Source organism: Pongo pygmaeus, chromosome 19 (assembly GCF_028885625.2).
Source record: "Pongo pygmaeus isolate AG05252 chromosome 19, NHGRI_mPonPyg2-v2.0_pri, whole genome shotgun sequence".
NCBI classification, from domain to species: Eukaryota; Metazoa; Chordata; class Mammalia; order Primates; family Hominidae; genus Pongo; species Pongo pygmaeus.
This window is the reverse complement of record NC_072392.2, coordinates 21,308,283-21,334,685: the sequence shown is the minus strand read 5'-3', so window position 1 is coordinate 21,334,685 and position 26,403 is coordinate 21,308,283. Positions and strand designations below refer to the sequence as shown.

General features: G+C 46.2%; 1 protein-coding gene across 5 annotated transcripts in view; it reads right to left on the bottom strand.

Moving 5' to 3' along the window:
* The window catches only part of SPECC1 (sperm antigen with calponin homology and coiled-coil domains 1), a 299,046-nt gene that overhangs the window by 210,898 nt on the left and 61,745 nt on the right, over nt 1–26,403 (bottom strand). For 4 of the 5 annotated variants that reach the window (XM_063656241.1, XM_054458486.2, XM_054458481.2 and 1 more), the window contains one exon: nt 7,562–7,729. In XM_063656241.1, the coding sequence (XP_063512311.1) occupies nt 7,562–7,708 (147 nt within the window). In that variant the 5' untranslated portion in view covers nt 7,709–7,729. Of the gene's footprint in view, nt 1–7,561; nt 7,730–18,843; nt 18,911–26,403 lie in introns of those variants that run through there. The other variant, XM_054458487.1, reaches the window with a different exon arrangement.

Below are 26,403 nucleotides of genomic sequence, written 5' to 3'. Positions count from 1 at the left end.
TTAAAGAATTTATTGATCAGTGTCACTGCATATTGTGCACATGTACTCAGAGCACAAATAGCAGAGAATACAAAAATACCCCACGCTGTCTGGGCTGATTAGTTGAAGAAGGAATGTGCTGATGCCTTCACGATCCTGCACTGACTGTACTCATCACGCCTTCTGTTTAATACACGTAGTGGCTGCTTTTTCACCCTCCTCGCATCAGAAAAACTGCACCATTAAGGGCCCGTGGTAAATGTCAAATATCGTACTAACCAACTGATTGTAACCTCCACTTCAAACATGCTGATTTTTGACCACTGATCCTAAAACAGACTTTATATTCATTCCACAAACATGGAAATGCCACCACTCATAGCCTAGGGCCTGGCTGCAGCAACATTTCACATGGAAAAGAATGTGAACAATGGGTCCTGAGCAGAGGGTGGGGCTCCCTTCCTCGCCCCCCTTCTCCTCTCCCCTTCTCCTCCAGCCAGCTCACCCACAGCGAAAGAGCCCTTAGAATATGGGGCCACCTAGTATGTTAGCTGTAAAGGCTGAAGGGGATTCCAGCCATCCAACAGCCTTTCAATGAATCCTGCAGTGAGATAAAGTCCAGATTTCAGTGCCAGGAGGAAGTGGGCGGGGGATGCGGACGTCCTGGGGAGAGAGGGGGGCACTCCTCCTGGGATGCCATGCTCCTAGGGAGACTGCAGCAGCCCTCCACATGTATGTGGGAGAGGGAGGGGAAGACTGGCAGGAGAAACGGCTCCAAAAACCTCCCTCCCTTCTTGTCACTGGGCCAGGGCTGCTTCTATCGGGCTTGTGGCTTCTCCATTCCTGTCCCTCCCATCCTGAACACTATAATTCAGCTAAGCTTTACCAAAAGCCCACTAGAGGCTGGACGTACATCTTCAGCCTATGTCCACTTAGAAGATCTGTATGCTTTGCATATGGCATGAATGTCAAAGTGAATCAGGAGGCCCTGCTGATCAGAGTTAACCACCTAAAGAGGAGGTTCCCATACAACCAAGCAGAACACACTGAGGACAGCACTAATCTGCAGAGAAACAAATGTAGAGAAAGCCCAGGAGGGGCTGGGGGAGTCCCAAGACCTCACAGAAGAGGCCATGATTCGGTTTTTCTCAGGCAGAGAGGGCAGTGAGGCATTCTGGAGGGGCGGGTGTTTTCCACAGCACCACCAGGATGAAGACCAACAGGAGCCAGGAGGCCCCCATCCCACATCACAGGGGTTGGGACAAAAGCCATGTCACGTGGCAGCACAGTTTAGTGGCCAAGGGCTGAAAATACAGACCACCTGGGTCTGAATCCTGGCTCTGCCAGTGCTTAGTGTGTGACCTTGGGCAAATCACGTCCTCTCTGTGTTTTGGTTTCTTCACCTAAAAAGTAAGTATAATCATGGTACCCATTTCAGAGTGTTGCTCTGAGGATTAAACAAGTTAGCCATGCAGTGTGCTTAGGATAACAGTGTCTGACACAGTATGCATTGAACAGACACCAACTATAACGATAACAAATGAAAATCATCATTATTGTTTTTACTATTGTTATCCTGTAAAAACTAAATTCAAATTCAGGCAAGGAGGAGGAGGGAGGAGGGGAGTGTTTTTAGGAAAAGATGAACGCAATGCAACGGGGATTCCAGAGAGTACAATAGAACATCAAGCAAGTCATCAACCTCTCTGAACCTCAGGCTCATCTTCTGGTAAATCCATCCAAGAACAATATTCAGTAAAAATCTATAGTGTGCCTGCCTGTGATGCACCAGGCACAGCTAGAGATAACACACATCAGCCATTGTGTTCCATTTTGTGAGCCAGCCACACCCAGCTGACTCTGTCTCCTCTTGGACGGGGGGATTTTATGCTGCACTGTGGGTAGATGTGGTCCTGTCCTTCCCAGGCAACAGGATAAATATGACGTGCTGCAGGCCAGTGCTGTGCCACCTCCCTCCCATAGGGCATGGAGTTTGGGTAGCAGCAAAGCTTTCAAGGGGAGCACTTCATTTCCCCTGTACCTTCCACAAGGAATTCCATTTGAAAAAGACTGGTAGCTTAAAAGGTTTCCTGGGGGTAGGACATAAAGACAAAAAACTGATCCCACGTGTCCTTCAAAACAAACAGCTGAAGGTAGCCACTCTTACTTTGTCACTGCTTTTTGGATGCAACATCAAAGGGAAAGCTACCAGTCTCAGTTACTAATTCTTGCTCCTTCTCTATTCACCACTGCATTTTTGGCTTTGTTTCCTAGCCACAGCACCACTTGAGATTTCTGGCTTGCTCCAGAAGATCCTATGAAGGTGTGCACTTCGGTGCTGCTTTGTTATTTAGTAAGTATCTTCACTAACAGCTTCACTGATATTTAAGCTGCCAACCACCTGTATAAGAAAGGGTATAAAAGGAAAACGTTTAAATGCCTCACAGATTAAAGTAACTAAGAAATTCCTCTCCATTTCACAAAGATGCAGAAAAGAATTTGTAGCCCTAAAATCATCAGACATAACATAATCTGGTCATTACTGGTGGATAACATGTTATGGTTGGACACTGCTTCTCAAACTTGAGCAGACATCAGAGTCACAGGAAGGGTTTGTTAAAATGCACCTTTGTCCTGCTCATAGTGACATGGGAGCCTTAGGATCTGCTCAGCACATTCCTTTTCTGCGGAAGCAAGCTTAAGCCAATGTTGCATCATTTGCAACCAAGAGGCCCCAATTAATAGACCTGGGCCTCGCAAATGGCACTGCAGGTTCTCTTCCTTCTGGACTGTGCTCAGATACCACAAGGAGGGTTTACAGGAGTGTCTGCACCCTCCCTGGGTGCCCATGTCCCCAGCCTCTGCACCCTGCTTTCTTTCACTGCTCCTTCAGTTCAGGCCAATGTTGAAAGTCAGGTATTTAGACACTTCTCAAAAGAAGACATTTATGCAGCCAACAAACATATTTTCGAAAAAAAGCTCATCATCACTGGTCATTAGAGAAATGTAAATCAAAACCATAATGAGATACCATCTCACACCAGTTAGAATGGCGATCACTAAAAAGTCAGGAAACAACAGATGCTGGCGAGGCTGTGGAGAAATAGGAATGCTTTTACACTGTTGGTGGGAGTGTAAATTAGTTCAACCATTGTGGAAGACAGTGATTCCTCAAGGATCTAGAACCAGAAATACCATTTGAGCCAGCAATCTCATTACTGGGTATATACCCAAAGGAATATAAATCATTCCACTAAAAAGACACATGCACATGAATGTTTATTGCAGCACTATTTTCAATAGCAAAAACTTGGAACCAACCTAAATATCCATCAATGATAGACTGAATAAAGAAAATGCGTCACATATACACCATGGAATACTATGCAGCCATAAAAAAGAATGAGTTCATGTCCTTTGCAGGGACATGGATGAAGCTGGAAGCCATCATTCTCAGCAAACTAACACAGGAACAGAAAACCAGACACTGCATGTTCTCACTCATAAGTGGGAGTTGGGCAGAGAACACACGGACACAGGGAGGGGAACATCACACACCCGGGTCTGTTGGTGGGTAGGGGGCAAGGCGAGGGAGAACATTAGGACAAATACCTAATGCATGCAGGGCTTAAAACCTAGATGACGGGTTGATAGGCACAGCAAACCACCATGGCACCTGTATACCTATGTAACAAACCTGCATGTTCTGCACATGTATCCCAGAACTTAAAGTAAAATAAAAAAATAATAATAATTCAAATTAAAATTTAAAAAAAGAAAGTCAGGTATTCAATTCTACTTTGGGTGGATTTGTCTCAGTGTTCCTGTTTTGACCAGTGAAACCCTATCTATCTATTTACTATAAAGCAAATATAGTGAGATGCTAACTGTAGGACCTAGGTGGTGGTCATGGTGTCTGCTGTGGGATCCCCTGTACTACTGTAGAACCTCCCTGTGTGCTTACAAATTGTCACAGTAAAATATTGGGAGGGAAAATTACTTGCTTTTTTGTCCACCACCATTTCCTCTTTTTCTCTTCTGTTCTCTGACTTCCTTTTTAGTATTTTTCTTCTTCCCATACCATAGGTGGAAAAATTAAGGTCAAATCAGAGGAACAGAACCAGGGCTGGAAAGGCCAGGCTGGCTACATTTCTTTCTGCTGCTCCTTCCCTCAAGCCCTATCATTTTCCTGCACAGAATCAGGCCTGGAGAGGACAGGAATCGGGAAGGAGAGCAGAAGGCCCCTAATATGCGCGTGGTACCAAGTGCAGAAAAAGTTATTCAAAACATTAATTTTAAAAATTAACAATACAACAATAAAAAAATTTAAAACGATACAGTATAACAACTATGTATGTGGCAGTTACATTGCATGAGGTATCATAAGTAATCTAGAGATGACTTAAAGTATATGGGAGGATGTGTGTAGGTTATATGCAAACACCCTTTATATCAGGGACTTGAGCATCCATGGATTTTGGTATCCACAGTGGGTCCTGGAACCAATCCCCCAAGGATACCAAGGAATGACTGTATTTGCTTTTCCCTGACATTTTCTCTTTGGAACAAGTTTCCAAAACATGAACCTATCGATGGGAGAAGTGTCCAGCATCTCATTCATTGTCCTTTGGAAACATTCTTATGCTTCTTCCGGCCTTATTTTATATTTTTTGTTTTTATTTTTTTTTTGAGATAGAGTCTCACTCTGTCACCCAGGCTGGAGTGCAGTGGTGCGATCTTGGATGACTGCAACCTCCGCCTCCCAGGTTCAAGCAATTCTCCTGTCTCAGCCTCCCAAGTAGCTGGGACTACAGGACTATGCCACCATGCCCAGCTAAGGCTAATTTTTTTTTTTTTTTTTTTTTTGGTAGAGACAGGATTTCACCATGTTGGTCAGGCTTGTCTTGAACTCCTGACCTCAGGTGATCCATCCACCTCAGCCTCCCAAAGTGGCATAAGCCACCCTGCCCAGCCGAGGCCTTATTTTAAACACTGCTTTTAAAAATATTTCCATATTCCAGCAGCTCTAATGGTCTGTTATTGTGGAATGTATGTATTCATTCAAAAATCTAAGTTTATATGTTGCTTATTGGATATAGAAAAAATAATAATAAACATAAAAATCTAAGTTTAAAGTGTGCTATTAGGTTGAAGATAATAAAAACAAAAATAATGGAAATGATGTTTGAATCCAGGATAATAGAATAATAAACAAAATTACACATAGGATGCTTTACCCACATTTACTCCTTATGGCAAAGAAGGTGTTACCTTCATCTGAAAGACAAGGAAGCACAAGCTCAGGGCAGCTACACAGCTTGCCTGCAGCTTCACAGTGGGGAAGTGGCAGAGCCAGGATTCCAACTCAGGCCAGCCCCACGCCCCCAAGCTCCTCCTGTTCCATCAGACTGCCAGAAAACAGGTGTGCTCATCATTCAATAAATACTGAGTGCCTACCAGGTAGCAGGTACTCTTCTAAGCCCTAGGGACAGAGCTGACGACAAAAAAGAAGCATACAGTCCCTGCCCCCGGGGGCTTACTTTCCAGCCATGAGAAGACAGGCCATAAACAAGCAGGTGTGTGCAATGGCACCAAGAGCAGAGAAGGAAAACAAGGAAGCAGGAAGAGGAGGATGGAGGTCAAAGGCACTTCCTATAGAGGCACCAGGTGCTTTCCAGGCAGAGGGAGCAGCAAACACAAACACACTGCCGCAGGAGTGCGCCTGGCAATCCGAGGGACAGCTGTCACCAGACACCATCAGAACGTGTGGCTGGAGCTCCAGCAGCCAGGGCACAGAGGAGCGAGACCACATCTGAGAGGGAGGGGACAGGGTTGGGCCCTGAGGGCATCGCTGGCCATTTCAAGGACTCTGCTTTTCACTCTGAGTGAATGGGGAGAGCCACTAGAGGGTTGACGCAGAGAAGTGACATGACTCAGGTGTTCCAAGGACCAGGACCAGGGCACAGAAAGGTGGGGGCATGACCCAACTGGTCACAGGGGAGGCGGTGGGAATTGGCTGGAGTTGACACATATTTTTAAGGTAGAGAAGTGATGGCATTTCACTGATGGACTGTGAGACATGAGAAAAGGAGAGTTTAAGGGTGATGCCACTGGCTGTGGCCTGAGCAACCAAAAAGATGGAGTTGCTGTTTACATAAACGGGAAGATTCGGGGGAGCAGGTTAGGGGGTGGTGAGAGAGATGGAGAGGCAGGCATTGAGATTCAGTTTTGGACATGTTACATTGGAGGGGGCTTTTGGACATCCAAGGGTGATGTCACAAAGGCAGTTAGAGGGGTCCCAGCTGGAGATGCAAATTTGGACGTTATCCACTTAGAGTGTTAAAAGCCATGAAAATGGACCCGTCACCTGGAACAGTGGTTCTCGATGGAGACAGGGCTGTCCCTCAGGGGATGTGCTGAAAATCTGAGGGCACATTTTTGGTTGTCACCATGACTGGATGTGTTACTAATATTTAACGGGTAGGAGGACAGGAAATTCAGATGTCCTAAAATGCTCATGACAATCTTACACAAAGAACTGCTCCACAACCCACATGCTTTTCACATATTCCGCAGGCACTGACACAGGTGGAACACCTTTTATTATTATCTGAGCCTAGAGCCTCCCTCCATTTGACTCATAAAAACAATGTGCCCCTTGCCTAGCTCTAAGGTACCCTGAATTTTCCAAAACTACTAAAACAAAGGCAGCCGGCACCATGCTTGGTTCAGAACTTCACCAAGAGTGTCTGCTATTTCAAAACAATCCCGTCACTCCTTCTGCAGCAGCCTTCACCGTAGGTGAGTCATCGACACAACTCAAATCAGACTGCATCTCAAATCCATCTGCATTGTAGCTGTCACGCCTATGGTGCTTTAAGGAGCATCTCAAGGCCTTTAGCACAGCTGTGCAGATGGAAATGCATGCTAATACTTCCCTTTTGAATTAGAAGATCATATTGATTTTTCTAAAGTATTGCATGAGGTACGTGCTACTGTCTATGAATTCATCTCAGGGCAGCTAAGGAGGCGCTAGGTGTTGCACGGTGAGAGCCTCTCATGGAAAGAAATGAATGCAGCTAGAAAAGAGATGAGTCTAGGAATGTGGCATGGGCCCACCCAACCTTAGAGACCAAAGGGATGGGGGGAGGAGAAAACCAGAGGAGAACGCACTCCCTGATGAAGGGCATAACCAACAGCATCCATGCTGCTGTGGGGTCCAGCAAGAGGGGCTTGAAGAACTACAACTGGATTGTGGGGGGCTGCAAAGATCGTGCATGACCTCGACCCCTATCCAGGGCGGTGCTTGGGGCAAAACTGCCGGGACGTCCATGCAACCCAGGGCAGAGGACCTTAATTACTGTGTCAAACACTTTGCAGACCTTTCTGGACCCCAGAGGGCCCCCAGTCCCACCCGCTAGCTCCATTCCTTCATGTCCAGGCATGCTGGTCCTCCTGAGACCCCTCCTTGGGAGCCTCCTTCCCTGCCCCGAGAGGCCACTGGTTTGCTTACTGCCCTCTTCAGTCTCCCAACCCAGGGTATCCAGGCGCTCTGCCTGGCCCTGTGCATTTTGATCCATACCCTGCTGAGTCGGGACTCAAAAGCCAAGGAAGTTGAAGACTTAGAACTCTTCATGCCCGAAGAGGCTGCAGGCAGAGGCCGCACCCGGTCTGGGCCGTGGCCCCCTGCTCTGATGGCTGGGCTCCAGGGCTTGGCTGCACTCCGCATGTTTGACTTCGTGGGTCTGTCCTGCGAAAGAGCAGAAAAGAAAAACATGTCTCCATCACTTGAACCTGCTGCATGACATCATCACACTTTACCCCACACACCACGTCACCATGGACTATCATAGAGCAGGAGCGCCTATGATTTGGCTGGAAATAGAATATTCCTAAGATGGGTTTATAGGCTTTATACTAGGCTAATTTTTACAACTCCATAACAGCTTTTACCATACTGAAACATATCCACATTACTGATGTCCTGACATCACTTTTCAGCAGAATGACCTGACACAGCATTCCACCAAATACCCATACACTATGTATCTGTCTCATACCCAGATAAAACAGGTCAGCCAGAGTCAACAAATAAAATGCCCATAAGCTTTGTGGCTTTAGGGTTGACAAAAGAACAATATACTTATTTTTAAAATAAACATAAATGAATTACTTGAAAGAATTCACAGAAGCACAAAATGACTTTTTTCTTCTTTTGGATAAAAATGGGTATCATAAAAAATTAATGAAGCATATTTTAACTGGTCAGACCCAACACCGTTGGGCAGAGTGACTGCCCTAACTACAATATTTTATGAAAGGAAAATTGCTCAAACCAGCAAGATGAAGCTGAAGACATCAGGGGAAAATCCACACAGAGATGTGGAAGGCAGCCCAAGACTGGCCAGCAGGGACTGGCACTGTGATTCCTGCACGAGGAGCGGCCTGGCCCATCCCTCACCCTCTCAGAGCCTCTGTTTCTTCTGTCAATAACATAACAGGACTGGATTAAATGCCCTCTCAGTTCTCTTCCAGCCCCAACCCTGACTCCGCCCATCCCCATGGACTCAGGGTGTGACACAGGGCATCAAATCCATGATGTTCTGTCCTTTCAAAGAACATCAGAAATGCACTTTACAAAACACCCACAAGTGACAACCACTTCTAACTGCCACTCTCACAGTGCACGGGGGGGGCAGGTCTCATTAACTGCCCCCAGGGGATGGCGGCCAGTGCTAGCGTCCCTGGCTGCCTCTCCCCTCACGGCCCGTTAGCCAGCCACGAGAAGAACCACAGGCAGCATCCTGCTCAGTCTGCGACCTCGTTTCTCCTGACAATGTCTCTCTGCGAGGCCATCTAGTTCCCGACCCTATTGAAACAGTGACTAGCTGGTGGCGTGTGTCCAGGCATGCACCTGACTGAGCTCACACTGCAGAGCTGATGGCAGTGGCTCTGTGAATGCTGCTACCGGTGGAAACACTCCTTTAAAGGTGGCGTAATTTGTTTTCCATAGTGTTTCCAAGGGAAACTATTAATGATTCAGTTACATAATTAGTTCAGAACCTTATGAGTCTCAGCTTTGTTCCAAGTATGATGATTTTTTTAAAATTCTGGATTACAAAAAGCAACTTAATTATCGTGTATTTTACAGATGTTCGGCACTGATTATTTTTCTTCTTCAACCCACGATTTTTATTGCTGGTTTCCACAGCAACAATGAAAGAATGCATAGGTTGAGACCTATACGGTAACTAATTTCATGAGGACCTCCTCCCAATATAAAATGAATGAACAGAGCCGGAGTGACTCTTGAAGAGAATTACTGATGAATTTTACCAATTACTGCAGAATCAACCAGCAACCTGTCAGTCTGACTCATGGAGATGACTTAATAAAGTATCTGTTTAATCAAGACACCCTTTTATGTTATGATTAGAATTACTTAGAAATGACTATTACAGGACAGGCACAGTGGCTCATGCCTGTAATTCCAATATTTTGGGAGGCCAAAGTGGGAGGATCACTTGAGTCCAGGAGTTTGAGACCAGCCCGGGCAACATAGCAAGACTCTGTCTCTACAAAAAGTACAAAAATTAGCCAGGCATGGTGGTGCACACCTGTAGTCCCAGCTACTCGGGAGGGTGACAGAGTGAAACCCTCTCTCTAAATAAAAAAAATAAATAAAGGACTGGATATTACAGGGCTTACTTTATGAAAACATAGGATGATTTTGCAATCTGTCTACATTTTCCAAAATCTGCCCAGGTTACCCCTGAAATGAAATGCCTTTTATTTATTGCCCACCTCCACCACAAAAGAGAAAAATAGAGAGATGAAAAACAGCAGGAAGAGGGTGGATGTTTTCCCTGTCAACCTTTTCCCCAACATTTCAGGAGTCTAAGTCCTTGGTTAAAGAGAAGAAGGAAAAGCCACCTCAGTCAAAATTCAAAGATCTAAACTTCTCTCTTAATCTCTGGCAACAAATGCGTCGATCCTGTGGATGGTGCCCCTGATGAACATGCAGCCTCCTTTCCAGGGTTGGTGGGTGGCGACTCTGAGGCAGCACCGTCCAGGCCCATGTTTGTTGCAGCAGGCCTCTTTCCCTATTCTCTTGGACCCTCTGAATTCAACCCAACTATTTCCACATGACTGCACCCAGAAAATGCTCCTCATCCGTCCCCCTCCTGCTGCCCACACTCCCTTTCCTGAGCATCTTCGGCTTCATTCCCATCATTGTTTTCCTGGGCGAGGCCTTCCATTTTGTACCCACCCATCAGCCATACACTGCTCCTCAAATCCCATCTCCTTCTCAAATTTAAAATACACAATATAGGCTGGGAGTGGCTCACGCCTGTAATCCTAGCACTTTAGGAGGCCAAGGTGGGTGGATTGCCTGCGCTCAGGAGTTCGAGACCAGCCTGGACAACATGGTGAGACCGTGTCTCACTAAAAATACAAAAAATTAGCTGGACGTGGTGACACACACCTGTAGCCCCAGCTACTTGGGGAGCTGAGGCATGAGAATCGCTTGAACCCAGGCGGCAGAGGTTGTAGTGAACCAAGACTGAGTTACTGCACTCCAGCCTGGGTGACAGAGGGAGAATCCGTCTCCAAAAAAAAAAAAAAAAAAAAAAACCCCACAATATGGTGCCCTCCGTCCACTTGCAGGAAAGACTCCTACTAGAAGGGGAGCAGGTGCACCCCTAGGCCCACTCCAAGTTTCTTCAGGTTCCTCCCAATCCACTTCCCACCATTTCTATTACCCTCCTGTCATCCCAGCCCCTCAGCCTGGCTCTCTGAAGCCAGTTCATTTACATAAACGCTGTCATGAGCTGAGAGCAGCTATCTTATTTCATTCTGAGCCTGGCAAAGCACTGCTAAATGCTCTATGTAAATAGCTCAGTAACCCTACGAGGTAAGGGTCACCTCCTGCTGTGATCTGAATGTTCTCCCAGAATGTACATGTTGGAACCTAACCCCCATTGTGGTATTAGGAGGTAGGGCATCTGGGAGGCAGAGCCCTCATCAATGCAATTAGTGCCTGAGGGAGCTTGTTTGCCCCTTCCACTGAGTGAGGGCACTGCAAAAGGACTCCATCTATGAAACAGACAGCAGGCCCTTGCCAGACACCAAATCTAGTGGCACCTTGATCTTAGACTATGCAGCCTCCAGAACTGTGAGCAATAAATTTCTGTTGTTTATAAGCCACCCAGTTTATGGTATTTCTCTTATAGCAGCCTGAACAGACTAAGACATATCCATTTCACAGGTGGGGAAACTTCATTTCCCCAAGGGAGGTTAAGCAACTTGCCCAAATCTCAGAGTTTATCTTGGAGCCAACATTCAGATCCAGTTTAAATTGGTTCCAAAACCTACACGCCTCAACACCAGGGACGGATGGCCTCTCTGAATAATCTTTGCTCCCTGGAGAGCACCAAGGCTATAGATCAAATGCACCTGGTCCAAATTCAGCTCCATTGTTGACATTGTGAACTCAGCCATGCTTTTTGAACATGATTCTCTACATCTTCACCCAATAAGATGGAGTTATCAGTGCCAACTTCATAAAACTGTAAAGATGAAAGGAGAACAAGTCCATCAGGTGCCAGGCACACAGAAGGCTGTTGACAACTATGAGCCGCCCTCTCGACAAAAACTGTTGATGGTGTTCAACGGAGCGCTGCTCTGCCTTCTGACTCAGCAGCACACAGTGATGGGTCAATTAAATGTGTGTTCAGGGCAGGAGGCAGACAGACATATCAGATCCAAGGAACACACTCTTCTGCACAGAGAAGACTATTTTCACTTGGAAATGTGAAAGAGAGAAAGAAGCGAGGGAAACACACCTGCAGGGAAGACACTTCACGCAATTAAAATTGCCCAGGGCTTAACAAATCCTGGCTGCTGAAAGATAAACACAGGTGGGAATGCTAGCTGAGTAATCGTTTTCTTATGGATGTGAATTAGTCATACAAAATAAACAGGCTCCAGCCAAGTACAAGACAGTGAAAAAAAGGTTTCTATTATTAATCTCATGATTTCCTAAAATCCTCATGAACACCACAAAGGATCACATCGATCAAGGAATTACAGTTAAATCTAGGACCCCACACCCATGGTGGGGTGGGGGATGTCGTTCCAGGGGTGTTTTCTTTAAATTTGTCAAACATTTTATTTTCTTAGCAAGTTTCTCTCCTCTCCAGAATAGTGTAGGACTTAAACTGCAACTCTTAAATTTCACAGTGTAAAGTAGAAGAGAAAGGAGGGAGGGAGAAAAGGAGGAGAGAGGGAACCGCTATTTAAGGAACACAATTAGGTGCTGGGCAACAGGAAAAGTCAGAGTCCACACATGTCTCCTGCTCCCTGAAAACACGCTGTTCCACCACTAAATCGCTGCCTTCGGAGCCTGCGTTGGAGGGGTTATCTCGGGCCTCAGCTTCTTATCCTTTTAAGGCAAGAAATAGAAAGGCGATTGGGAAACCATTCTGGACGATCAGAAAATAATGACGAGTCTCCGGGAGTGGGAGAGGGCATTCAGGGCTCGGCTACAAGCACAATAAGCACTGGGAAGCGGAAGAGGCCAAAGCATTCAAGTCTGAGAACCAACAAAATAAGAATGTGCACATAGCTCAATTGCCAGGGGACTCAGCAGGAAATAGAACGTAAGTGAACCACACGTTGAAAATACTGAGCTGGAGCTTTTTGGAACATGGGTGGAATTTGCTCCTGACCTCTTCTACAGTAGTAGTTCTAAGCCCAAGGGGCACATGGCAATGTGCAGAGGCATTTATGGTGTCAAAACTTGGGGTGCTACTGGACAGAGCCCAGAGATGCTGCTAGACATCTGTAACCCAAAGGGAAGCCCTACAACAAGGAAGCATCTGGTCTACAATGTCAGCAGTGCCGCGGTGGAGAGACTTCCAGAGGAAGAATGAGAGCCCTTGGACACTGGCTCCTAGACCAGCCAGCACATGACATATCTGGTTAGCCTCACCACCTAACATGGAAACATTAACACTGAAAATCTGGTTGGGGCGCAGCTGACGGAATCCCAGACTTCAGCAAATGGCCACAGGAAATGCTTCAAAGCTGATTATTTCCCACAGTCTTGAGATGAAAAATCATCCCAATAGCCTCAGATTCCTTCCCGGTAAATAAGGAAAAGAACAGATTTCCATACAGCATCAGAAGAAAAATTCCAAACTAAAATTCACTGATTCCATCAGCAGAAGTCACTGGAAAAAAAGAAGTGAAAAAACTAAATGGAAAAGAACATCTGTACATCACTAATCACACTACCTCAAACCTGAAAACAAACTTTGATAGTGGAGTAAGAAACTATGGACTCCTGCCAGAAGGTGGAGACCCATAAAGAATAGGGTGTAATCTGGAGACCCATAAGGAATAGGGTATAATATGGAGACCCATAAGGAATAGGGTATAATCTGGAATAAGAAACAGAGGCCGAGGCAGGTCCCAAATATGAAATGCAGACCAAAGAGAGAGGCTATAATCTGGCAGCTATATTGAGACCAAGAGCTCAGAATCATTGTTGGTCTGTGACGTCCTTCTGTCTCCAGAGCTGCCTCAAGCAACCAGCATCCCAAAGAGCTAAATGACCACTAATAAGTAGTTATTCCCTTACCTATAACATGGCTTCACATCAAAGGATTAAAGTGAATGAGCCAAGGCCGTAGGAAAAGGAGATGGAAATAAAATAAGAGCCCTTTTTTTAGGAATAGTGTAAAATGGTCTAGTGCAAAGTAAACAGAATAAAAACTACAGTATAGGAGGGAACCAGAGACTTTCATATCTATCTAGGCTGCAGCATCTTGAGCCATATTTATCAAGTCCTGGCTTCAGGCCTTTGCACATGCAACTGCCTCTGCCTGGGATGCCAGCTGGGAAACTGAGGTGAGCTGAGAAAGGAAGTGTTTACAAAGGTGTGGGCAGGGCTTGTAACGAAAGGGAGAAGCAAAAGGGAAAGTGCAGCACCCCAGAGCTAGGAAACACCTCATACACATCCTCTCCCTCCCTCCAACCTGACAGCCAGTGCTGCCCACAGGCTCAGAGAAGGCATGGTGCATGGGTACAGTGTCTATGTTTGCCTGTGCTGGCACAGAGCTGGAGGAAGAAGAAAGAGATGTGGCGTGGCAAAGAGGAGGCCCAGGATGCCTGACCAGCTTCCATGGCCCGGCTAACTTCAACACCACCTTCCAAAGTGTGCTCAAGTCTCTCCCCTCCAGAAAATCTTCTCCTAGTCTGAGAGGGTCTCGTAAGTATGCCCCTCCTTGTTGGTAAGCCCTTCCCAGGGGCAGCCTCCTGGCATCTGCCTGTGTACAGCCAGCCTCAGCCTGGGGCACAGAACAAACCCTGAATAACCAGCTTCAGCCCTGACTTCCCTATTTCTGTCATCGGCACAGCCTTTCTCTTGCTCTTCCAGACTCAAAACCTCAGTCATCTTGGACTCCTCTCTAGGGCTCCCATTTCTCAAATTCACGGCTGTCCAGGCCAGCAGATCAGATGCCTGCAACGTTTCCTGTAGGAGCCCTGCCTTTTTCTCCAGCACAGATTGGCATTAAGGCCCTCCTGGGCTCATCCATTCCACATATTCAAGACAGATTTCTGAAAATTCAGCTGGGGTCAGTCATTTTCTGCTCAAAATCCTGCATTTTATCTTATTTACTCATTTATTTTGTTAGAGATGGGGTCTTACTCCATTGCCCAAGCTGGAGTGCTGTGGCATGATCACAATTCACTACAGCCTCGACCTCCTGGGCTTAAGGGATCCTCCTGCCTCAGCCTCCCAAGTAGCTGGGACAACAGATGTGTCACCACACCTGGCTAATTTTTTTTTTTTTTTTTTTTTTTTTTAGAGGCGAAATCTCACCTTGTTGCCTAGGCTGGTCTCAAATTCGTGGGCTCAAGTGATCCTCTTGCCTCAAGCCTCCCAAAGTGCTGGGATTACTGGCATGAGCCACTGCACTCAGCCCATTTTACTGTATTTTTAAGCTAACATTTAGCAACACCAACTAAGAGCCCGGCACCATGTTCATCATTTTCCTTCGTCTTCTTTCATGTTTCTGACTACCCTGTGAGGTAGCTGCTGTCATCCCCATTTTATAGTTCAGCAACAAGGAAATGTCAAGGAGTTTGCTAACTCCCCCAACGGGACCCTCAGCAATGCCACTTCAGGCTGTGTGCCTAACCCTGGCCTACTGCTCCCCTTACACACCATCTGAGTCCATATGGGCTCCTACAATGAAAAAAACGTAGACTGGGTAATTTATAAACAAGGCAAACTCATTGTTTACAATTTTGGAGGCTGGGAAGTCCAAGGTAAGGCACCAGCAGATTCAGTGTCTGGTGAGGGCTCACTCTGCTGCACAGATGGTGCCTTCTTGCTGCGCCTCACATGGCAGAAGAGGCAAGGGAGCTCCTCGAGCCTGTTTTGCACAAGCACAATCCCATTCATGAGGGTGGAGCCCTCATGGCCTACCTCCCAAAGGCCCCACCTCTTAATCCTATCACATGGGGTTTTGGGTTCCAACAGATAAATTTTGAGGGGTACATCAACATTCAGACAATAGCATCCACCAAATTAAATGACGGCTTGCCTGAGCTCGGCTGAGCCACACTGACCCCTTACCCTGCAGCGTAGCCAAACAGGACTCTTCTCTGCACTTCCGATGAAACTTGCGGTTCTCATCTTGGGGTATTCACCAATCTGAGGGCCTCCGTGTATGAATGTTTTATCCCCTCCTTTTAGGCTTATGCCAATCAAGACTTTCTTGCAAAAACCTTTCTGATACTCCCACCTCTAAACCTCCAGAAAATCATCTCTCTTCTGGAACTCCTAGGTCTGTGACCACTGCCCACCCCTTGGGCCAAGCCCTGCCTCTCACCCAGGTGCTGCAGCCTCCCCTCACCGGCTCTTGGCCTCTGCTCCTGCCCCTTCTTGCCCACCACTTAATGCCCATTCAGCAGCCACAGGAGTCTTTTCAAAACACAAATCATGAACTGTCCACTTAAAAATGGTTAAGATGGTAAATTTCATGTTATGTGACTTTTTTTCACTAAAATTAGAGTTTCAAAATTAAGACACATACACAAAAATCAGATCACATCACTCCCTACACAGAACCCCCCAGTGGCTTCTCACTGCATTGGGAGTGAAAGCCCAAGGTCTTTGTCCCAACCCCAAGCTCCTAGGCTTTCTGGCCCTGCCCACCTCCTCGCCTGGCTCTGATCACTCTCCCCTGCTCACTATGCTTCACGTGGGCCGCTCCCAGCTCCCCGAGCATGTGCAGCTAGTTCCCAAGGAAAAGCTCTGCCCCTGCTGTTCCCTCTGCCCAGAATGTTCCCCAGCTCCTCACACAGTGGGCTCCTTTCTCCTCGGTCAGTCTCTGCTCCAAGGTACTTCCTCTAGGAGCGTCTTTCTTGCACTCTCTAGAGTAGCTCTCCCACCCCACCAAATAGCCCCGGTTTATTTCTTCAGAGCTTTTATCACCAAATGAAGACTCTCACTGCCATCGATTATCTGCCACTGATTATCTGTCATGGGTTATCTGCCTTCCTGTGCTACTAGGGAAGGTCCGTGATAGTAGGGCCTTACCTCCCTTGTTCACCATTGTGTTCCTGGCACATAATAGGTGCTCAACAAGTATTAGTTAATGAATACTTAGATTCTGGCTTTCACTGAAGACATGCATATGGGTGTCTCCCTGGCCCTGCCCCACCAGCCAGGGAGCTCCTACAAAGGTACACAGGTCCCAGCAGGCAGGAGCCACTCACTAAATAAGTGTTGAATTAACGGGCAAGCACAAAAGAGAACTGGAAGGCAATGACAATCCTTCTCCCATAATACTTATAAATATCTCTAAATGGTTGAAAAAAAAAAATAAAGTCCCCAGACTGCTTTCAGGATGAGAGCCCCATGGATATGAATATAGAGCCTTCTGGCACTACTACCTTGAAAACATTCATGTTGATGTGTAAGCATCAGTGTTAGAAAACTTAATCTTGTTAACTCACAGCCATGCCTGAGAAATAGTTCCTAAATTTATCCTGAGGGATGGCTTTTAAAACTTTTGGTTTATACCCTAGTTTCACAGAAATAGTAAACAACACTTTACATTTCTATGGCTTCAGATTTAACCAGGCATCTTCACAAAAACATAATAAATGAATTTATGTTAGTAAATGCTTTGTAAAGTGTGAACTGATGGTAACCATAGACTTAGGAACCTGATAATTTAAAAGTATCAAGTCTGCGTACCTTATCTTTTATCCAACCTTTTCTGCTTCTTTGTTCCTAACTTAGGGGCCCCTAAGCCAAGTGGGGATATGGGCACAGCCCTGTGATGTCAGGGGAACACCTTCTCAGGCAACAGGCAGGCCAGTTCTGTTTCATTCTGTTCTATTTCCTCTAGAAACAATGCAAGAACTGCAGGGCATGCTGCCCCACCCACCCACCCAGCAAAACCTCTGTGTGCTCTACCAACATGCTTCTGTGCATTTGAACGATGAGGACCTGGGAGGAAGGGGACAAACCCTCTTCCCCAGCATTGCTGAGCACAGATGCAAAAAAGGGACCCTCCATAGTGAGAGCCCCCACCCATGGATGGAGAGATCTGGCCCCTCACCACGTCCACTGCCCCTCCCTCTGCTCACTATACTTCAGCCACTCTGGTCTGCTGACCAGAGGAAGACAAAATCAAGGAGGAGCCAGCCCAGCTCTGCAAACTCAGGAGAGGCAGGCTACACATGCCACATGCCCCTGGTGACACACACTGGCTGTATGGCACCCAACAAGAGAAGCCAGAGGGTGATGTCGTAAGTCCCCTAGTGGCTTAATTCAATGCACAGAAGCCTTAAGTCATGAGCAGCAGGGTCTCAACTGGACCCAACCACACTGAGTGCTGTGGCCTCGGCATGTGAAGAGGCTGGCTGAGGAGGGTCCCTGGCAGTCTGTCTGTCTGTCTGTCTGTCTGTGGAAGTAAAGGGTCTCCTGGGATAACGCTTGACCTAGGGGGAGAGACAGGAGGTGGGAATAGGGCCATCAAGGCAACATGGAAAGAGCTACTTCCCCAAGGAATTCTGAGGCCTCCAGCATACTCATCATGGCTTCTGGGGCGTGCTGAAGGCTTGGCACTATGGCGCCTCACAGCCACAGGGCAACATGGCAGCAGTGGTGCCCAGGGCGGCAGAGGCAGCAGTGGGACTGCAGGCAGCAGAGGCCTTCAGTGTCATGGACATGATGGCAGCAGCCATCCCAGAAAGTGCCTGGCCAGGTAGAGAACGGAGAGACGGCACATTAGCTAGGCCTATTCATTTGATTCACTCCTTGGGGACATCAGGAAGAAAGAAGGGGAACACAGAACTTTGCTGGAACTTCTCTAGTTGCAGAGGATGCAGGAACAAAACTTGGATGATCGCCGCATGGTCCTAACTCACATCTGCATCCCGCCGTGGGTACCCAGAGTTGTGGTGGATATCCTCTCCGCTGAACAGGGAACGTCCATCCACTCGCACATGCAGCGTGGAGTCTGCCATTGCTCAGAGCACCGTGAGTTCTGAATTTCCTTATTGTTGCCAGATTAAGTTAAATCACTGAATGTGGCTGATTGCTTTTTTGTTCTCTCATTCCTGAGATTTTCTTTTTTAACCCACAGGCTTTAGCAATATTCCTGCAGTGCCAGCTGGCTAATGAAAGCAACTGCTGTGCTTTGCAGGGTTAATTTATTCAGTGCCTGGAATATGCCCTATCCTTCGTCAGCATCAATCGCTTCTAGCATTGTGTTTTAAATATACACAGGAACCACAAATACAAGGGATAATTTTGCAGGCTGCTCCTGGGATTACCTTGTCATTACACGTTCCTTGCACAGGAGTAAGTCTACAAGGAACAGCAAGTACAGCAACTGCTGTGCGATCTGTTTCCAGCGTAGGGGACAGAAACAGTTATGTAACAGCACTTCCGCTGCCCCCTATGGATGTGCCCTTTATGACGCAGACATATCTGACTTTCAAAATAAAGAGGGACAGTTACCCCCAACCCTCAAAGAGCACAGCCTGAGCCATGCCATGAAGCCACCTCCACCTCCTCTTTGTTTGAGGATAAGGCACACCGAGTGCTCAGGCCCTTGCTCCCTTCTGCCCACTCCTGCCAGCTGTCTTGCACTTTGACCCCAGGCACAGCAAACGACCAGCAGCTGCAGGAATGCTGAGCTCTATCATTCAACCTCCAGGCCTGCCCAAGGCCACTCCAAGCCCAGAACAGGCTTCCCAGCCTGGACTCCTGCTTTTCACTTACCCTCTACTGTCTGGTAAACCTCAGTTCACAGCCCCTTGTCTGGGTACAGACCTGCTTCCACACCACAGTGTGTCCACAGCACCCTGGACCCAGGCTTATCAGCAGGCCTTACACCAGACAAAGACTGTTTCCCTGTGTGACTCCCACCCCCACCTCCCTTGCCCAGACGGTCCCTGAGTGAAGGGCTCTGTCTCATTCCTCTGTGGTTCCACACCTGTGGGCCCAGTAGGTCTGGTCCACATTAAAGATAGCTCATTGACCTAAAGGTGAAACCTGAAACTAGAAAAGCTCTAGAAGGAAACAGGAGAAAACTGTTGTGACCTCGAGTAAGGCAAAAATTTCTTAGTTACAACATCAAAAATATGAGCAATAAAATAACTAAGATAAAAAAACAAAAAAACCCACCTGATTAATGGGATATTGTCAAAATTTAAAACTTATGGTCTTCAAAAGACATTGTCAACAAAATGAAAAGACAAGCCATCAACTGGAAGGGAAATATCTGCAAAACACAAAACTGATAAAGGACCTGAATCTTGAATTCTTGAATAATAACCATTTTTGTTATTGTTTGTTACTTTTATTTATTATTTATTTATTTATTGAGACGGAGTCTTCCCCTTGTTGCCCAGGCTGGAGTGCAATGGCAATGGCACAGTCTCGCCTCACTGCAACCTCTGCCTCCCAGGTTCAAGCAATTCTCCTGCCTCAGCCTCCCAAGTAGCTAGAATTACAAATGCCCGCCACTGTGCCCGACTAATTTTTGTATTTTTAGTAGAGACAGGGTTTCACCATGTTGGTCAGGTTGGTCTCAAACTCCTGACCTCAGGTGATCTGCCCGCCTCGCCTCCCAAAGTGCTGGGATTACAGGCATGAGCCACAGTGCCCGGCCTCTTTGTTATTTTTGTTAAAAATAACAAATGATATCCATATTAATAACAAATAATAATAATAAACTGCACAAGGCAATAAGAAATGACCAAAGATTTAAATAAAAACTTCACCACAGAAGATATTTGGATGGCAAATAAGCACATGAAAAAATGCTTGACATCATTAGTCATTAAGAAAATGCAAATTGAAACCATAAGAGCTATCACTATACACCTACTAGAATGGCTAAAAATTTAAAAACAAAACAAAACAGTATCAAGTGCTGGCAAGGATATGGAGCAACTGGAACTCTAATACATTGCTGACAGAAATGCAAAATGGTACAGCCACTTTGCAGTGCTGAAGTTTCTTAAAAATTAAACATATACAATCCATTAATCCCACTCTTCAGTATTTATCCAAGAGAAATAAAATCTGTGTTCACACAAACATCTGTAACGCTAATGTTCATGGCAGCTTGATTCGTAACAGCAAAAGTCAAGCAACCTAACTCTCCCTCAACAGTGAATGGATACATAAACTGATGCATCCCCACATTAGACTAGTACTCAGCAATAGAAAGAATGAACTCAGCAATAAAAGTGAATGAATAGCACACACACAAAAAGGATGTATTTCAAATGCACTACGCTAAGCGAAAAAAGCCTAAACTCAAAAGGCTACCTACTATCTACACAAATCTTACCCATCTTTAAGTCCCAGATCAAATGTCAGTTCTCCCTTGTAGTCTTATCTGCCATCTCCCCACACCTACAAAAAGACAAACGTGATTTGGTGTTGCTCTAAATTCCAAGCATTTTGTCTATGTCCTCTCTTGTATGACTGTATATGCCAGTTATCATGTCTCTCCAACTAACTGGAAGTGCCAACTCTGATTCACCTTTGAATTTAAAAGCAAAGGCAAATCAGTGGCCCCACCAGCAGCTGGCCGGCACTCAGACCCCTTCTGCTGTGCCTGCTGCCTAGCATCTGGATCAATGCCTTACATATGAGAAGTGTTCAGAAATTTTCTGTTTGATGAATTAACAAAAAATTAAATGTCCCAGGTGACCTGTGGCAGATATAGTTGGTATGGTCAGGACTCAGAAAGAATAATACAGCCCAAGAGTCTGGACTAGATGTCTCTTAGTACTATTTTAGATGAATGAATGAATGAATGAACGAATGAACACCAAAGGACACAGCAACCAGTGCTAGAAAGAAGCCCACTAACAAGCTATGGTGTGTGAGCACAGTGGGTGCTGGAGGGGAAAGTGGCATCTGAGTGAGACTCTAGTCATGGGCTGAACTGTGTCCCTCCCCGCCACCCCCTTCCTATGTTGAAGCCCTAACCCCTAATGTCTCAGAATGTAACTGTATTTGGAGGGAGGGTCTTTAAAGTGGTAATCAAGGTGCAATGAGGTCATATGGTTGGGCCCTAATCCAGTATGACTGATGTTCATGTAAGAAAAGATTAGGACACAGACACACAGAGGGATAACCATGTGAAGATACAAAGTGAATATATATATATATATATTTTTTTTTTTTTGAGACAGGGTCTTGCTCTGTTGCCAAGGCTGGAGAGCAGAGGCATGATCATACCTCACTGAAGCCTCAAACTCAACACTCAAGCGATCCTCCCACCTCAGCCTCTTGAGTAGCTGGGACAAGGTGCACACCACCACGCCTGGCTAATTTTTTTCTTTTTTGAGAAACGGGGTCTCACTGTGTTGCCCAGGCTGGTCTCAAACTCCTGGGATGAAGCAATTCTCCTGCCTCAGCCTCCCAAAATAACACCTTGATTTTTACTCCAATGTCTGCTTCCAGTACTGTGAGAAAATTAACGTCTTTTGTTTAAGACCTACAGTCTGTGGTACTTTGTTGTGAGCAACCAAGCAGACTAATACAACTCTGAAGGATGGGTAGGAGGTTGACATGTGAAAACTGGAGGAGAGGGCATTCCAGGTGAGAAGAGGAGCACCCCCAAAAGCAGGCAAGGAGCAGTGCTGTTTGGCCACAGCGCGCGAGCACGGTGGAAGTTGTGCAAAATGGCGCTGGAAAACAGAGTGGCAGTGGATGGCGGAGGCCCAGAACAGCAGGTTGAAGAGCTGAGGCTTTGAGAGTGCCTTTTCCCTGTCTTGACTGGTGGCAACTCAGTATCATCTGTGATGGAAGGAGGCAGCAGGAGCAGCAGAAGGAGTCTGAACGGCCGGCCAGCTGCAGGTGGGGCCACCGTGGCCTAAACTGGCATACATGGGCCCCAGGGGCTCCTGGGGTGGCTTTGGGGGCAGCAAAGGTTTGTTGATTGAAAAGCTGTGTGTGTGTTGTAATGTGGGAAACTCAGGGCCACAGCATGGCTCACCTGTGAAAAGTTAGAGTACGGATCAGAGCAACAAACACATCACGGGATCCTGACACCCAGAACGCTGCACCCGTGGGCTCTACATTCCGGAGAGATCCCAGTCCACCCCAATCTTCCAGATGCCACCACCCCTCTAATTCACCTCCATCCTCTTCTCAGCCCTCTCCCTCTACCTGGCTAATCTTTCCACACTAACAACAGTGATCCTTTAGAAATGTAGGTCAGATCCCATCACTTCTCTGCTCAAAGCCCTCCAGTCGGTCCCTGTGTCCCTTGGAATAAAACCCAGGCTTCCTACCATGGTTCACACGCACAACCCACATCCCCGCTCCCCAGGCCCTCCTCTCCTCTTCATTCCCTGTGCTCTGCTGCACTGGGAAAAAAACCAGGCCCAAAACAAGTCGTGGGAATTCACTCGTTTACACAAACAGCTGGGGACTGTCTCATTCATTTGTTTGCTCAAGAATCATTCTGGAAGCACCTCCTGTATCTAGGCACTGCAGTAGGCAACCAGGACACAGGATGGACAAAACCAAACACCATCCCTCCCCACCTGGGGCTCACCATCCAGTGTAGGGAACTATCAAATGGCCTTGAAAATACCAGATATCAATTGGGAAAATGCTACTAAAAAGTCACACAGTGACAGAAGAGCTTATTCAAGGGGCACATGACCCAGCAGGAAGGAAAAGACCCTTTGGTGACCCTTCCAGGATAATAAGCACGAACTAGATGACAAGAGGGAGAGAAACCCACAGGCACAGGGAACAGCAAAGCAAGGAGGAGGGATACTGGGGCAGGAAGAAGAATGCAAGTGTGGGGCAGGGGTTTCAAGTTCCTGCAGCTACAGGGGTGAGGCCAGCGAGCAGGACCACAGGAGGGCCCCAGTGACCACCCCCACCTGCACTGATCCCATCATGTGGGCCTGGCCCTCCTCAGGATGGCCAAGGGGATGCCCAAATCTCTCAGCATCCCAAGCCAGTTCACAAAAGCTGCTGTACCGCTTCTTGTCCTGGGGCTCCTCCCATGCAGTAAGGGCTCGCAGGCAGCACAGGTGAAGCCAGGAGGACTTCCTTTCCCTATGTCCGACCTCATCAGTGAGACCCAGAGAGTCCCTCAAGCTTCTAGACATAAGACAACCCGAGACCCTCCCCCCGAGGGTCTCATTCTTTACCCACTGCAAAACCTCCCCAAGTCTGCCTTCCCCAAAAGGCAGCGAGGTAGGCTGCTTGTTGCTCCTCTGCCCCAAGCCATTTATTTTGGGCACTTGTGGCTCTTCTTGTTATAAGGAGGCCCATTACTGTAGCCATCAGATGTGGCTCCCGCGGTCTGCCTCAGAGGGACCCTCTGATCCCCCGGGTTGTAATGTGTTGCTGGCCTATCTCACTCTTGTAATTAAACAAAATAAATAAATGCTCTGCAGTCTCTCCCTCTTTCTGTCATCTCTTTCCTACAGTGTCCTCCCTGAGTTCACTGACGAGAGAGTCCCCCTCTGCCAGCTAAATATCTAATCCTGATACATTCCCTTTCTCCCATATAAATAGCATCCCTTTGTGATCAAAGCAACCCCATGCATGCCTTCTAGACCACATTCAAGAGTTCTGCCTTCATTACTTATCATCCTAACTTTTAAATTTAGCATCATTTCATTTTCATTGTTTCTCACTTGCGATTAAGTCCTTTCAAGATACATTAATAATGTTAAGTCAGTTTTAGAAACTGTAATAAGTAATGGTAGTTGACAATGGCAACAACTATGAAAAGAGGCATTAAAGAACTAAAATCTGGGAAACAGTGGTCCCAGTGAAAGGAATGAAGACATGGCGGTAGAGGTGAGGAGAAAGGGATGGAATGGGAGAGACTGGAGTGATGCAGGCTCTCCTCAGAGGACCCTAGTTTCCTTGCGCCTCCTGCCCACCCAGGGAAAGGATCCCTCCTCTGTGACTCTCCACCACAGCCCCCAATGGCAGCTTCGCAGCCACCATCACAGTGATATAATTCGTCAGTGTTTACTGTCCCTCCTCCCCAACCCATGCGTAGGTCCCTGGAGGCTGGCACGTTCTCTCTTGCTCACCCTTGTCTCCCTAGGGCCTAGCACACTGCCAGCTCAGACTGGGTGCTGGATGTCTGCTGGGTGGATAATGGATGAAGGGCTTATTTTGAACCTCGGATGACAATTTTTTAAACTAGAGAGGCCAGGCACAGTGGTTCACGCCTGTAATCCCAGCACTTTGAGAGGCCAAGGTGGGAGGATCACTTGAGCCCAGGAGTTCAAGAACAGCCTGTAGTAAGTCTCTATACCTACAAATAAATAAATTAGCCAGGCATGGTGGTGCACACCTGTAGTCCCAGCTATTCAGGAGGCTGAAGTGGGAAGATCTTTTGAGCACAGGAGGTTGAGGCTGCAGTGAGCTATAATCTCATCACTGCACTCCAGCCTGGGTGACAGAAGAGACCCTGTCTCTAAAAATAAATACATAAATAATAAATCAATAAACCAGAGATAAGAACACAGGTTGGAAAAGAAAGTGAGGAGCACAGTGCCTCGGGGGCGTCAACGAGCCGTGTGTGGGGATGCAACTACACAAAGCCTGAAAACAGGCACAGGAGATGGAAGAGGTCGGCGTCCATCAATAAAGCAACTTTTCCTCCATGCCTTTTGGGTTGCTTCCTTTTCTAAAACATAAGTTAAGACCTTTAAGGCATCTTTAAATACTGCCACCAAATGCTTGTTCTTCCCCAAATCTGTCACTCACTTTCCCAACCTTGAGCTTCTACAGCTAGCATCCTATTCCCAAGAATCTTCTTGCCTGTGGGCCTGGAAAAATGCCTGTTTGTTTATTTACTTTATACAAATATACAAATTCAGACTCATGAAATATGCAAACACAGGAGTATATCTAGCAAGAGGAAAAAGCAACCTTGCCCTTAGTTTACTTCCCTCTCCAGAGGTGACACAGGAAACAGTTTGATATCACACATCCAGTGCTTTTTATTAAATGAATTTTTATGTACATACAAATAAAAATATATAGCTTATATTTTTTAACATACAATTTTTAACATAAATGTTTATATTGTTTATGCTTACTTAAAAACGTACAGTGTTTTTCTAAGACAAATCAAAGGTATGCATATTTTACCTTTTGATAGATTTTATAAATTTGCCATACAAAAAAGCTTTACTAATTTTTGTTCCCATTGGTTATGATTGCCAGTTCCCATCCTCCTATGTTCTCTCTACACTGGAACATTATTCATATTTTCCATTTTTGCCAATATGTTGCACGGGAAATGACATGTCATGAGTATTTGAATTTGCATTTCTATGACTATTATTGAGGTTGAACATTGTATGTTTATTGGCCTTCTATATTCCTTCTTCTAGGAATTGCTTTTTTATAACCTTTGCCCATTTTTCTTTGGTGTCTGTTTTTTCTAGTTGATTGCTGGGATCATTTATTATGAGTAGTACTCTTTGTGGTAGGTGTGCTGCATGTATTTCTCTCGCCCACATGCTTGTCTTTCAATGTACCAAGTTTTTAAGTATATGCAACTCAAACGTGTCATTCTTTCCCTCTGTGGCTAAGACAACCTTTCCTGTCTCCCAAGATTACATGAAAGGTTGTCTTAAGCCATAGAGGGAAAGAATGACATGTTTGACTCTATAAAAATACATATGTATTTTTATGTATATATGTAATATAATCCATACTCATGTATATAAAGTCATCTATATATGCTTCAAATACTTTCTCTACACAACTACTTACGTCAAATACTTTTTCAGTGTGTGTGTGTTTTAATTTAGCTTTTGTTTCCTCATTCCAACAACCCTATGGAATAGAAACTATTATTAATATTATCCCCA